The sequence below is a fragment of the Cebidichthys violaceus genome, unplaced genomic scaffold (assembly GCF_023349555.1).
Source record: "Cebidichthys violaceus isolate CVI_PGR_0920_01 unplaced genomic scaffold, fCebVio1.0.p SCAF_10, whole genome shotgun sequence".
NCBI lineage: Eukaryota > Metazoa > Chordata > Actinopteri > Perciformes > Stichaeidae > Cebidichthys > Cebidichthys violaceus.
In genome coordinates this window covers 9,101,413-9,115,158 of record NW_027176263.1, presented here as the reverse complement: position 1 = coordinate 9,115,158, position 13,746 = coordinate 9,101,413, and the positions used below count along the sequence as shown (strand labels likewise).

General features: G+C 41.1%; 1 protein-coding gene across 3 annotated transcripts; it reads right to left on the bottom strand.

Annotated features, from left to right (window-relative positions):
• Positions 1 to 44: 44 nt before the first annotated feature.
• On the bottom strand, positions 45 to 11,197 carry fbxo11a (F-box protein 11a). 3 transcript variants are annotated; one of them, XM_068724638.1, is made up of 22 exons: positions 10,869 to 11,192; positions 8,692 to 8,816; positions 8,487 to 8,568; positions 7,303 to 7,447; positions 6,837 to 6,966; positions 6,088 to 6,171; positions 5,875 to 6,007; positions 5,589 to 5,695; positions 5,387 to 5,498; positions 5,051 to 5,157; positions 4,628 to 4,765; positions 4,244 to 4,461; positions 3,960 to 4,140; positions 3,704 to 3,826; positions 3,336 to 3,421; positions 3,046 to 3,122; positions 2,815 to 2,958; positions 2,510 to 2,620; positions 2,266 to 2,373; positions 2,061 to 2,169; positions 1,871 to 1,969; positions 45 to 1,738 (listed from the first exon to the last, which is right to left on the bottom strand). In XM_068724638.1, exons 1-22 carry the CDS (start codon positions 10,960 to 10,962, stop codon positions 1,609 to 1,611), a joined length of 2,643 nt encoding a protein of 880 aa, XP_068580739.1. In that variant the 5' UTR covers positions 10,963 to 11,192; the 3' UTR covers positions 45 to 1,608. The 3 variants fall into 3 exon arrangements, 2 of the variants coding, with proteins under 2 accessions (XP_068580739.1, XP_068580747.1); XM_068724646.1 differs by having other exon boundaries at positions 7,303 to 7,444; XR_011103944.1 differs by having other exon boundaries at positions 1,649 to 1,738; positions 2,119 to 2,169; positions 10,869 to 11,197.
• Between the last annotated feature and the right edge of the window lie 2,549 nt (positions 11,198 to 13,746).

Genomic DNA, 13,746 nt, shown 5'->3' with positions numbered 1-13,746 from the left:
ACTGTAATGATCTAATAAAGTTTATTTTTAAAAAAATGACAATGTTTCATCTAGGAAATTAAACCCTTTTTAATTCACGCTAGCGCCTACATAACGGTTATTGAATACTTCACAATATATTAAGTCTAGATGTTATGATACATGCATACATTTCAGTCTGTATGAGAACCCACAATACACATGAATGGGGAGGAGAGGGGGGGGCGATGGAGCCATAAAGCGCTGTATATAGATACTTGTCTCAGCTTCAGCAGAGTGAAAGCCTTTGAAATTCTCCAGCAACATTGGCAAACCAGGGAAACATCAAAATGAGCTGAGCTTTCACAAGACTCGTCTCCGTTTCTTAGACATAATTCAAAGTGTCATTTCAAAATAAATTGTGTATCTTAACAAAGAAGCATTTGTGCCTTTATTAAAGAGGAAAATAAAACCACATTGATTCTAAAACAGGTTAAGATGTATATAGATTTTATAGTTAAGGTACCACAGAAGTTACAACCATCCAAATGTTTAACGGCTGAATAATAATGCTTTCTTCTCTTATTTGAAGAGAGGAAAGAAAAGGCTGCATTTCACTACGAATACCATGTGGTCATCTGGCTAAACACAGAATCGATTAACAGTATCTCTTCCTGTAAGTTGGGTTTTGCGTAACGGGGCAAATACGAACAGAAAAAACATAAAATATGCATAGATTATGTAAAAGAACAGAAACCTGTTCAGCTCCCATACAGAGACAAACATTTATGGTGCTACTCCAAACAGAAAAAAAAAATATATATATGTACAAGTCTGGTGAAAGCACATTTCAGCATCGGTATTGCAAATGTAAATGAGTCAACATTGCTGGAGAAAATGTTTAGTGTTTTCCTCTTTTCTCTTTCACAGAAAGAAGTTAGATACTGCGACATGTAGAATTACAGCTATTCTAAAAAGGTATATAACAAAAAAAAAAACACATTTAATAAAATAAAGACATTCAAGTACAGTAAGATTTTTGCATGAAAATACAAAACTACACAAAAAGCATTAAAATCAAATCTCAACAGTTGTCTTGAGGGAGAAAAAATAAAATAAAAAAAAGCTGAAGTGCTAGGTCATTTTGCCGTACATATCATACGAGCACGTCGGTTGCCCAGTGATGGAAGCATTGTTGTATTTGGGGACTTTCTTTTGCCTCCTCGTGAGAAAAGTTGTGCCTGTTCTGACGGAGTCCACGGTGGGTCTGTACATGGCTGCAGTATTTTGTTCTTCCGTTTCTTAAAAGCAGGTGAGCCTCTGCGGCTTTTTGTCCATCTCTCACCAGCTTCACCAAACCAACCCGCCCACAAACCCTGAGTCAGCTCTTCTGCTCTCTCCCACCGATGTCTTCTTCTTTTCTTTTTTAAATCAAATAATTGAAGAAAAAGCGAGGCATCCAAAATCAAGACTTTTTTTTTTTTCTTAAATGTCTCCTTTAAGCATATTCATGTCCAAGTTTTTTTTTTTTTTTTAAGTCGCTTAATATGCTCTGTATTTTAGTTTGGATCTCCTCCACGGCACAACTGAAAGTGTCTTTTGTCTATTGAAGCGCACGAGGAGCTCGGGTCTGGAGCTCGGGTCTGGAGCTCAGTTGTGCTGCAGTGTGTTGGACTCTATAGGAGGCGCTGAGTCATACAGTGTGTCTGTGTCGTGAGTCGGCTCTCCAGCTAATGTGCAGGGATTTGACAGCGTCCCCGCTCCACAGTCACAGAAGAATCTGCAAAAGGACAAATTAAGATGTTAGTTAAACTCCCATTTAGATAAAAAAAAAAAAAAAAAAAGGGGGAAAAAGCACAATATATCCGAACCACATCATTGGTTATTACTAATGTGGGTCAATTAGACTGACCTATCGTGTCGGATGAACTCCACGTCGTGTCCTTGGTGACACTTCTTGATGCAGTTCACACAGATGGCGTTGCGGTCTGTTGTGTTACAGGTGTGACACCTGTGGGGGAACCCAAAATTGTGTTGGTTCACGATCGCAAAAAACAGGCAAACCGCGAGTCACCTCGATTGCGAGTATGAACAGAAATTACCTGTAAAAATCGTGCATTGGGTAGCTGGTGTAACTTGAAATCTTGTACAGGCACTGACCTCTGCTCACAGCCTTTTCAATGGCATCCTGATTGTTCATTATTTTATTATCTGGAAGACAGAAAGCAGAGAAGGAAGTTGGTACGTTTTGGTCTGTTTACAGGCAATTTCAGGGTTCGTCAAAAATGTGTGTGACCAAGAGAGCACCTTTCATTGTAACATTGACACCTGATGCAAGAAACAATCCGCCGAAGCGATTGTTGAAGATCTGATTGCCTTCTAGTGTCGCTGTGGCATGATTGGTGATCTCAATACCTAGCAGCACAAAAACAAACAGTTCATATTAGAGCCTCTAGTCCCTATTAGCGAGGCAGACTGTACCTCATTAAGAAGCGTTTGTGAGGACGTTTACATAACGACAGATTACAGATGGGGTGCAGGTGTTACTCACCTGCCGCGAAGCCGTCAAATATCCGGTTTTTCCGCAGCACGGGGTGGCTGTTGGTGCTAATTAGGACTCCTGCTTGGGCGTTTCTGAAGATGTCGTTTTCCTCTAACAAGCCTGAAGACAAACACAAACCACTGACGTGAAAATGTAACCGTATGAATGTCTTAGAGATACAAAGTGTGTAACTGGCGTTATTTGTGAGGATTATGAAAATCTATTAAACAATTCAAATTCTCATTTTGGGGAGAAACACTAAGTCACAGACTGTGATGAGTATCCCGTCATATCCATAAAATAAATGGAGTTACCTCGTCCTCCGTTGAATATACAGATCCCACCGTCCCGCCCGTCGTGGATCTTGTTCCTCCGTAGCGTGGGGTTGCTGTCCGTCTTGATCCACACTCCCGCCATCGCATTGTCAAAGATCTCATTGTCCTCAATGAAGCCTAAGCCTGAAAAACACATTCGTGTTGGCAACAGGGAAGAACTGTTGTCATGCGATGTGGGGAAAAAAAAAAAAAGACTTCTCTGCTTCTCACCTGAGTTGTAAACCAAAATGCCTCCATTCTGGCCTCCCCAGATCTTGTTCCGCCTGATCTTGGGATTGCTGCCGGTCCTGTCACAAGAGACAGATGATCCAAAGCTAGCTAGTTAGCTTCACTGCTGAACTCAACACCAGCACAACTGACTCAACAGTGACAAAAGTGGGACATTTATCTTCTTATTGTGATTATGTTATCCAAACTTTAGCAAAACACAATGATGCTAATGTTGTGTCATTGTTATTAAGGTATGGAGGTGATTTCTTTTACTGTAGTATTTCACAAACCTAATTTGAACTCCAGAGTACATGTGATTGTAGATATCATTGTCTTCCAGCACGCCGTGGCCATTGTCATAGAAGTAGACCCCGACCTGTTTAAATAACAGTGAGAATATGAATTGGCTTCTTTATTTCTGGTATCAAAAATCATTTTATGATTTTGTTTTAATAGGACGGCGCTACAAACACCAGATCACAACTGATTCTTTGAAATTATAGAAAACTAAGCCACTTTGACATTTAGTGGTCACATATATGAAGTGTGACTACATCACACCATATAACACAATACACCTCACAAAGGTGTACTTGGAAGTTTTCCCACTTTACATTCCTTTCTCATCAATTCCATTGTGACTAGCCTGTCATCTCACCTGCTTCCCGCTGTGTATCCTGTTCCTCCTCAGGACTGGCGTACTGCCTGTGGTCACCCACACTCCTGCCAGCGTGTTGCTGTACACCTCGTTCTCCTCTATGACGCCTTGTCCCTTTTCATGCTGTGTGACACAAAGCAGCCGAGCATCACTGCTATGTTCCCAAATTGTAGCAGAAGACGGCTGAACAAGTGTAAACCGTTCAAGATGTAAAAAAAAAATAAAAAAAAAATTGTGACTGTGGGTTTATATTTACCACATATATGCCGCCATGCTGGCCGTCATGGATCTTGTTGTGTCGGACAATGGGGCAGCTGTTGGTCCTGATCTGGATTCCTGCCAGGGCGTTACCGTAGATGTCGTTTCCTTCAATGAGGCCTCGACCGTCACCGAAAATATAAACGCCACCTTGGTTGCCATTGAAAATGGCATTGCCCCTGTATTTGGACAAAACAACTCATTTAGGACACTATACAAGTGTAGATGGACCAGTGCCCGAATTGGTGCCTTTTAAATGACACGTTGAAGTTAGTGTTTGACCTTATCGTGGGGTCACTGTTGGAGGTGATCCACACCCCAGCAAAGTTATTTGCATAGATCTTGTTTTCGATGAACTGCCCGCGGCCCTTTTCGTGCACGTAGATGCCCCCCGTCTGACCGTGATGGATCTCACAGCGCACCACCGTCGGGTTGGCGTACGCCTTCACCTCAAAGCCGGCTATGCGGTTCCTATGGATGTTACAGCTCTCAAAGTAACCCTGGAAGTATACAGAGAAACGCATCATTACTGCACGTCCGATCCCAAATCAACCCTTTACACTTCCACAATAACTACAGTGCTGCGTCGTTACACCTTACACTGTGTAATCATACCTAAGGGAACACAGCTGAACACAAAGCAAACAGCAGTATTTTGTGTCTCACCATGCCGTGGTCGAATGTAAAGACGCCGACGTCTCTGCCGTGGTGGATGTGATTCCGTCTGATGATCGGGTTGCCGTGGTTTTTAACCCAGATCCCAGCCAGAGCGTTGTTCGAGATCTCGTTGTCTTCGTATATCCCCTGAACAACAAAAACACCTCGTTGATTAAGTTTATGGCTTTGAACACGTTCATGTCCACTTCAAAGTTATTTTTTACCAATTTCTTTTATTTTGTCATACTATCATTTTAGGCTAGTTTCTTAAAACTGGGACAATACTTTTTCACTGTTCATGAAACAGAAGAATGAGAATGAAGAGCGATGAGCTCTGCAGCTGTTGGTCAATCAGCTACTGTTCCTGTACGGATGCCTTCACGTCTTAGTGTAACACTTTGTAACGTACAGTAGGTGAAATGTGTGCATTACCTGTGCATGGTCAGTGATGTAAAGACCGACATTTTCACAGTCACTGATGTTGCAGTGCTTGATCGTGGGACACGCCCCCTGGCCGCTGACACAGACAGCTGACCCCACTGGAACAAGCAGGACGGAGACGCATTAGTGCACCGATATCCGTGTCAAAATGTACAACCCTCAAAAAACAACAAAACACAATAACTACTCTAAACTTAATGTCAGCTCAAACATATTCAGTGTTTAGAAGTGGATTCTAGGTTTACCAACATAAAGTAGAGCAGTGATTCCCAACCTCCTTCTTCTTCTTCTCATATGTCTTGTGGACCAAAGGAGCAGCTCACTTACCTGTGCACGTGCTGCGTATGATGCAGTGGTCGATGATGGGACTGCAGTTGACCGTGATCTCTAAGCAGTGGTGTGCATTGTGGTGCTGGGCGGATTTGTCATCAGGATTGAACTGCAGCAGAAACAAACCGGGTCTCAACAACGAGGACAATAGTCACTGAATCTAATGATGATAATTGCAAAAGGATGGAAGCCCTCTCACCCTGATGGTCATGTATCCAACATAAGCATCTTCTGAGCCTTCCATGAATACAAATGTTGAGTCTCTGGTATTCTCAATGATGACCTTCTCTGCTACTTTACCGGGAGCTGCAAAATAATCAGAAAGGTTCAATTAGAGACAAAACAAATGCACAATGGATCTGTGACCACGACTTCTCTCTCTCTCTCTCTCACACACACACACACACACACACACACACACACACACACACACACACACACACACACACACACACACACACACACACACACACACACACACATACCGGCTCCAATCATTGTGATAGGCGACTCGATGTAGATCCATTCGTCTGTGTAAATACCAGAGTGGACGAATATCAGGCCATCAAAGTGAGGCTCCTGACCCCCCCCCAGAGCGTCCTCAATGGTGTCATAGTACTGGAGTAAAACATCGAAACTGAGGTCAGTGACTGGAGCATTAAAAATTATTTAAAACATGGTGGAAAGAGTTGACTTACAAACATGTTGTCTCTCCCTTTGTATCTGGCAGGATTACTGTAGAAGTGTTCTGCAAAGCCCGGCTTCACATGTGCTCCTTTATACTAAAACATACAAAATATTCACATGATTATTCACACACTGAAGAACAAAAGAATTCATACTGAGCAATTTGAGAGACAAAGACATTGCACTGATGTTGAATTTTGGACAAGATGGGGAAATCATCACTAGAAAAAAAGCCTAAGACAATTTTGTCCACAGAAAACAATACTAAAGGTCAATGTATCGCGAAGGAATACAGTTTAAAAACATAGTTCTCCTCCATCCCCTGCATACTGAATGTCACCATTATGGCCTGTGGTGTTGCCCTTTCACATGACATTAGCTCTCTGTACATAGGAGGATTTAAAGTCACACTGGAGGAACTTTTGGCAACAAAAAACATCAATGTAAAGATTAAAAGAAAGCAGAGTGGATCTTGTCTCCTAAACACAGCCTTTTAAAGTTGATCAATTCTGTAATTTGCTGTGTGTAGAAGCAACTTGTGCTTAATGGTCCCAGCCCACATCTCTCAACTTCGAGATTATTTTTCACATCATTAGGTTTCAAAGCACTTTAAATGGTTTTAGTAAACTTTAGTAAAAAAATGTTGTCATAATAAAATGTGACATCAGATGGTTCAGAGGAAAAATGTGTTTGTTAGAGATACAACAGGGCAAGACTTCAGACTGTCAGTGGAGCAGTAAGCCCACAGGAGGATCCATACCAGCTGCTGAAAGCTTTCCTTCCACGGGTTCGGCTGCTCGTACTCTTCTGGGTTTATCTGGTAGAACTTCCCCGCCTCAGGGTGCATCATGGGGCGCGTGTATTCAAACACTTCCATGTACAGCCTCTTCCTGAAACGTGAAGGGGGAAAAAACGGCAATTAACAGCATCCCGCTCTCGTTTCTGTCTCCATCTACAATACAGAAGCTCTTGCACAGCACACTCAGTAAAACTTAAATTAAAGGCACTCTCAAATCAAAAATAAGTTGTAGCTATGGGACTGTTATTGTAGCTGCTAAGTGCATTCAAACTGCATTCAAACTAAGTGAATTGACGACAAATAAGACAGTATTGGCACCAACAGGTCTCACCAGAGGAGATATATATATATATATATATATATATATATATATATATATATATATATATATATATATATATATATATATATATATATATAGTCTCACCAGAGGATGGGGTCGTTGGCCAGCTCACTGAAGCGCTTGCACACACACGCTGCGCGGCACAGGTCCTGCTCCAGCAGGTACGAGAAGATCTTTAGCACCACCTCGTCTGGAAGCTTCTCCTGCAAATACTGCTCTGCTGGAGCTGCTGGGAGGAGGAGGACCGTGGAATTAGAATAAAATATTTTCAGAGAAGGAACAGGGTTTTGGGTGGGGTGAGAAACTGCAACCATAGGAGCGTATTTATAGCAAGGTCCAAAACTAACCCTCGAGTCACAATAGCAACGAATCTCTGCAAAAAGGATGAATGCGCATAACAATCCGAATTGCCCGAGCTTTGTCCCAATACATTGTTCAAAAGTTTTTTGGGCTAAGATCTCTAAACAAGACTACAAGTACAATCACAGTGTTTATCCAGTGTTGATGTAATGATGTTGATGTCGCATTCCAATTGCAAGATGCTAGAGTTAAATGCTACATAAATTTAATTTATTTACCCGCTTTAATTATTAAATACTGGTTACTGTTTTCCCATGCAAGCTCTGGCTGAATGGTGACGTATCAATCATATTTATGAAGTCGACAGATTTGTTTATCATACATAAACAAAACTAACAGCTGCTATTTGTGTCGCTTTTTGTATCCAACTTAAAAATAAAAGAAGAAGATGAAAAAAAAAAAGAAGTAATATTAGCTGTTAGGAAGTCATTTTTGTTTTAAAAACAGATCACATTGAACTACTGACTGAGAGCCCAACATGAGACGATGTGACCGTTTACTTGGACACCACAAAGCCATGTATGATGAGAGGAGAGCAGGAACCAAATGCCACCTAGACAAACGTCTATTTCGGATGCTTTGGCAAGAGCTGCACTGTACGAGAAAGACTCCAAACGCCACAAATAACAGACTATAACTTGCACTTTGTTAAACTCATGGTGCTACTTCATGTCTTTACCAATGAAGAGAAGATCCATTACACTTCTACTTTCCCTAGGTTTCTATATTAACTAACATTTTGCCCTGATTTGATATTTGATGGGTCACCTCAGTGCCATCATTGTACTTAAGCAAAAGTAATTAATCCTTAACCTGCCCCTCACACCCTGTGGAAAAACACAACAATGAATGCACCTTTGAGGAAGATACACGACCTTTCACCTCTCAAATAACGTGTTCCTAATTACCTGGTAAGTCTTGACACTTTCCTGAAACTCTTGGGCGCTTAGGTCGGTGTCCAAAGTTTTCTGTGGCTGAAGTGGAAGCACCCTGCAGATAGAAATAAAAAAGTCAGTGAAGACATTTAAACATTAGCTATTGTGTTTCCTTAAAATAAATCATTCTCTTTAGGCCTTTACGCTATCTTTTATTAAGGAGTCCTGGTACACGTACCTCCATGTTAGTCTTTGTCGGACACACTGTTCTCTTGGGTAGAGACTTTCTTCTAAGTTGGTAGGGACTATTCTGAGCTCCTGGACCGGATTCTTCTGCGACCATATCTGCAGGAACGTCCTCATCTGCAAATGGCGTAAAAAAAAAAAATTAATTTAATGAATCTAAAATATGGCACGACAGTCAGCAGTGGGAAATACAAGAGAAACATGTTTTTGACGTGTTGCCAACTTACACATGATGTAGCATTTCAAATATGCCTATTAAAACAGCAACTGGATATTCCTGAGCTACCACTAGAAAGCACGATGTCTAAATACACAGTGTGTATTCACTTGTTGTCCTGTGTCCTATAATCACTGCTGAGGGGCCCATGAAGCATAGCTTGATTTGCAATAATGTTTGTTTACTTGTGTGTATGTTTCAGCAGTTTGATTGAACAAAAGACATTTTAACCATCAACTTATTGTGTTCACCATTGATTAGATGTAGAGCTTTCAAAAACAAATGTGTCAGTAATAATCAATACACTATAACAACACATTACCAGAGGCAATTGCATAAACAGTATTTGACAACAGGTCACAGAACAAAAGTACAAAAAAAAGCACTTTTCTTTATTACCGACTCTGTATGCTACAAATTGATCACAGATCCCATCAAGAGGGCATTCACTCAACAGAACAACAAAACAACCATAGCATAAATCCTGAGCTAAAGAAGACCTCTATTTATGAGGCTGTTCACCATGGCATACCGAGTTGACAGCTACCCCAACTAGGAGATGCAAACTCTGTCTTCTTGTTGCTCTGGTTGCAAGGATGCCTCTCCTCGGCTACTAGGCCAGTAACCACTACAAACGCTGTCTGTGTAACAAACTGCTAAGGCAGTTAAAGCCACTTCTCTGTAGCTGTAAACTGAAATAACGTATAGGTTCTCCTGCTTTGTTTAACCAAAACAAACACATTTAAGACAAGAAGTGTAAATCAAAATCTCAGCAAATCTACACCATATGATAAGAAGTAGACAAAGACACTGTTGTCGATCTGTTACCAACCACACTATCATTTATTTATTTAATGTCGCCTTAAAATGACAACTCAGCTATATTGTGGAAATCTGGGCAGAGGGAAAGGTCCCATGGCAGCTCATGACTGATAGATGAATTGAGGGGAAAAACAACAACTGATAAATCATTATTTGGACGAGTGTGACAGGTCATTCTCCAATGGATTGTTTTGGCAACATGATCAAATGATTACCGTAGTTATTTTGTTATGTTTACTATCACTTGTGTGAGATACAACAAGAGTTAACCCTCCGCTGCTAATTGCCATTCAATAATGTAAGATCCAGCATAACAACCGGTCACTTGTCCACCAAATACCGTTTAATCAGATTCAGCAACAAACCAGTAATGTTACAGATTAATGCTCCCCAGATTGAGATAGCAACTATGATTGCAGAGCACCTTAGCTAGTGTTTACTTAAAAAAAAACTGCAGTCAATATTCGCTCTCATTGCACCGTCTGCTGTCACACAGCGGTTCAGTAGGAAAAAAACATAATGTGACTGAATCGTAACAATGACGTGGTTACATTAATAACAAGCATGATGTCCACGTATTTTCATTGTAATGTTGCCAAAGGCAGCGTTAAGGGCTTGTGCTTTTATAAAACACGACAGAGCGCAGATAGATAGCCAAACATGCTAATAATAACAGCTATGTTAGCATGCTACGACAACTGGCGAAACCACTTTGTGTCCCCTTCCTCGCGTTTGACACCCATGAATCTAGCTAACCATTGCCTATCGCTTGTCATTTCACCAGTAATGTAACATTAGCTGCCAAAATCGAAATTCAGCAAAGACATGAGGTCAAATAAGAAAAAGAAAGACCGTCTCGGGGCAAAAAACAAGCAAAACAAAGCGCGGCCTCAGTGCTAGGGACAAGCACAAAAGCCTCGGCGTTTCCTGACTGCAAAGAGACCCGTTAAGACTGCTGTTCACGTTAGCCCCATAGTGTTTTATTGCAACAATTAACGTTGTCCGGGTGCACACATTGCATGCAAACATAAAGAATAACGTTCAAGCGTATAACACAATTCCACCCTAAAGCTAGCTGTTTGACAAGCCGTTCCGTAATGCTAACGCTAGCTAAACGAAGCTAACATCACCTCTTTCCTGATGGTTCCTCTCCGGCTGTACCGGGCGCGGCCTCGAGACTCGCCTAGGTCTTCTGCTAACGTTACTTGCTCTGACGGAGTTCATTTGCGGTGTTGGTAATCCTAAAGAAACGTCGAAGCCTTCACAGCAGAAGAGGCGACTCTAAGCACATCATCTATGTATTTTTCTTCAGCATTGCACGATCTGCCATCTTTAGCCGTGGCACCTGGAGAAAAAAAACGTATCGCCGTGTGTTATTCCCGTTCCTCTGCACTGGTGTTACGTCTAGCCCCGTTCTACTGTAGCAGGAGGAGCCATATCAGACAGGCACAGTCCGTCAGGCCTCTCAGTCACATCACATGGGAGGACGCCGTCAACTCGTCCACGGCGGTCTATTCAACGGTGATTTGCATTTACGTTTGGAGCTCAACAGGATCTGAACCATTCAAGCGTCCATCATGGGAGAATCAGCTGTCTGCAGCAGCAGCTGCACTCTACTTCACATTTAGGCCTACACGTTTGAGCTGAACAATCCTTTAAATGATCCTTGTAGGTGGAGGTAAAGTGTCTTGCTAAAGGGCACTTTGGCAGTGTCTTACTTGTAGAGGAAGACAAACCTTATCATTCTTATCTCCCAGTTGATCAAGATATGTGAGCTTTCCCACATTGTTTAATCGAACATATTGCCATCTATTAATGATTGCTGTCTGTGACACCAAAATACGCACACATCATATTGTGGCATGCTATGATAGAGTTGACTACTATTTATCTAACAAAATGTATATCTTATTAAACAATGTATATGTTGCTTGATCTGGGACCTATAAGATAACATTTGATTCATAATTAATTTAGCATAATCTGCATAAATACATTGAAAATAAAATACAAGATTGATCTGTGAGAACAGATTGGTCCCTCAGTGATAAGAAAGCTGTCCTTGTCCAATTCGAAAACCATACTAGGCTACTGAAAATTCCTTGAGCTGAGAGAAGAGGCAATTAAGAAGATTATTTCTCCGCAGGGATCAATACAGTGTCTCATTATTATTTTCATGCATACTTTGTATGAAGTGATAAGAAGCTTGGTTAGAAAGCAAAGCTGTCAATCACGTAATCTTAAATTGCATAGTGTCTCAGATAATAACATTGTTGAATGAAAATGAGAAACTCAGTGTTTTGAGGTCCCCTTAGTATTGATCCACTATTCTGACACATTAAGAAGAGTCTGTTGAAGTGATTTGGCACCTGTTAAGAATGCTCAGAGGTGTTACAACAGACTGGGAGGAGCGTGTGTGTGTGTGTGTTCCACACCAAGCAAAGAAGAAGACTGTAGAGATGCTCACTTGTTAGTGGAATTGAGAGCTGGATGCTGAGACGTTTCTCTCATGACGGCTGAGTATGGAATACAACTTCACAAACTTCCTCCTTTTTGTTGTTCAAACAGTACCAGAAAAAGCATCTTTACAGAGTCCTTGTTCAGTTTGTGAGGAGGAATAAACCTCATGGCCTTCCAAGTCAGCATGTCAAGATTTTACCCCTCAGTTCACAGTTTTTATGATTTGGTGCAAACAATCATGAAGTGAATAAATTGAACACAATGATCTGACCGAACAAATGCTAGAGTGTATAAGCGGAAATAATAATACAGCCACACATACCAAACCTATGCAGCAAATTATCTAATCTAAGAATTCACAAACGTGTTTCAACTGCAGGTGAAATGGCACCTGACTCATTGCAATTTGAAAATTGGGTATTTTGTATGATGGTGGTGCTGTTCAGCATGACCATACACTGGAAAGGGCCTCACCAACACATTCTCATTCCAACTCGTCACATACTGACGCTTCGTCAGACCCATTGGCGTCACATTTTAACCAAAAACACCATACACAGTATATGAGAAATGTATGGACTTTTGTCACTATTATGTAATTATTTACACCTGTGCTTTCCCTGTGCTTCTGTGATAAACGTTTTAAAAAAAAAAAAAAAAAAAAAGAGAAATTAAGATGTGTATGTAGAAGAGTATTTTTGTCATCTTTCTATTTTTTTTATCTTAAGTTTGAGTTTATTGTTGGTCTCCTCAGTTTACATGAAATAAACCTACTGTTGCACAGTAGCCTGGTTGACCACTAGATGTCTCTTCATCTCTACCTCGTGGTGTTCACTGCATGCTGTGTGAAGATGAGCATCCCATGATACTTTGCCTTCGGTCTGTCTTTTTGTTTCTCCTGTCTGAACGCTGCTTCACCTTTCACAGGTTTTTATGCTAAAATATGACTTTTTCTTCTCATACATCCTGAGCCGTCACTATCTTTTCTTTCCACAACCCTTGCCCCAGGATGCTGCTGTTTGTCATACTTAAAAGTGTAAACTGCCAAATGCGCTGAAGAATAATCTCCCCTCTGATAAACCTCAGTCTTTTTGACACTGCTGAACCTTGTGATTGTGTAACTGTTTCCCTCAGAGGATACCAATATGTGCCTGTGAAGACAACATGGTAATTAATAAGCATATTCTTTGGCTGATCTACATGAATACTGTTCCACAGACTAATTAACTTCCTACAGTAAATGAGTCACACTGAGCTGCAAAACTACCCTGCAACTGCCTTTAGGTGGCAGCATCATCCCAACTGATGCAAAGTCCTTAGTTTTCATACACATTTGTAGTTTTTAATAATAACTGTTTATGCATCTGTTTGCTGTCATATTGGATTGTTTTATGCCTGCAATCAACTCCAGGCCAATCAGCAGGACCATCTGTGATTTGTTGCGCTGTGGTTATTGACCCATCGGTGACTTTGTCCGTCTGTCTGCCTGATGAGGTTAATGGTGATTGACCTCATGAAAGGAGTCAACTGAGAGTCTTGTGTCCGACA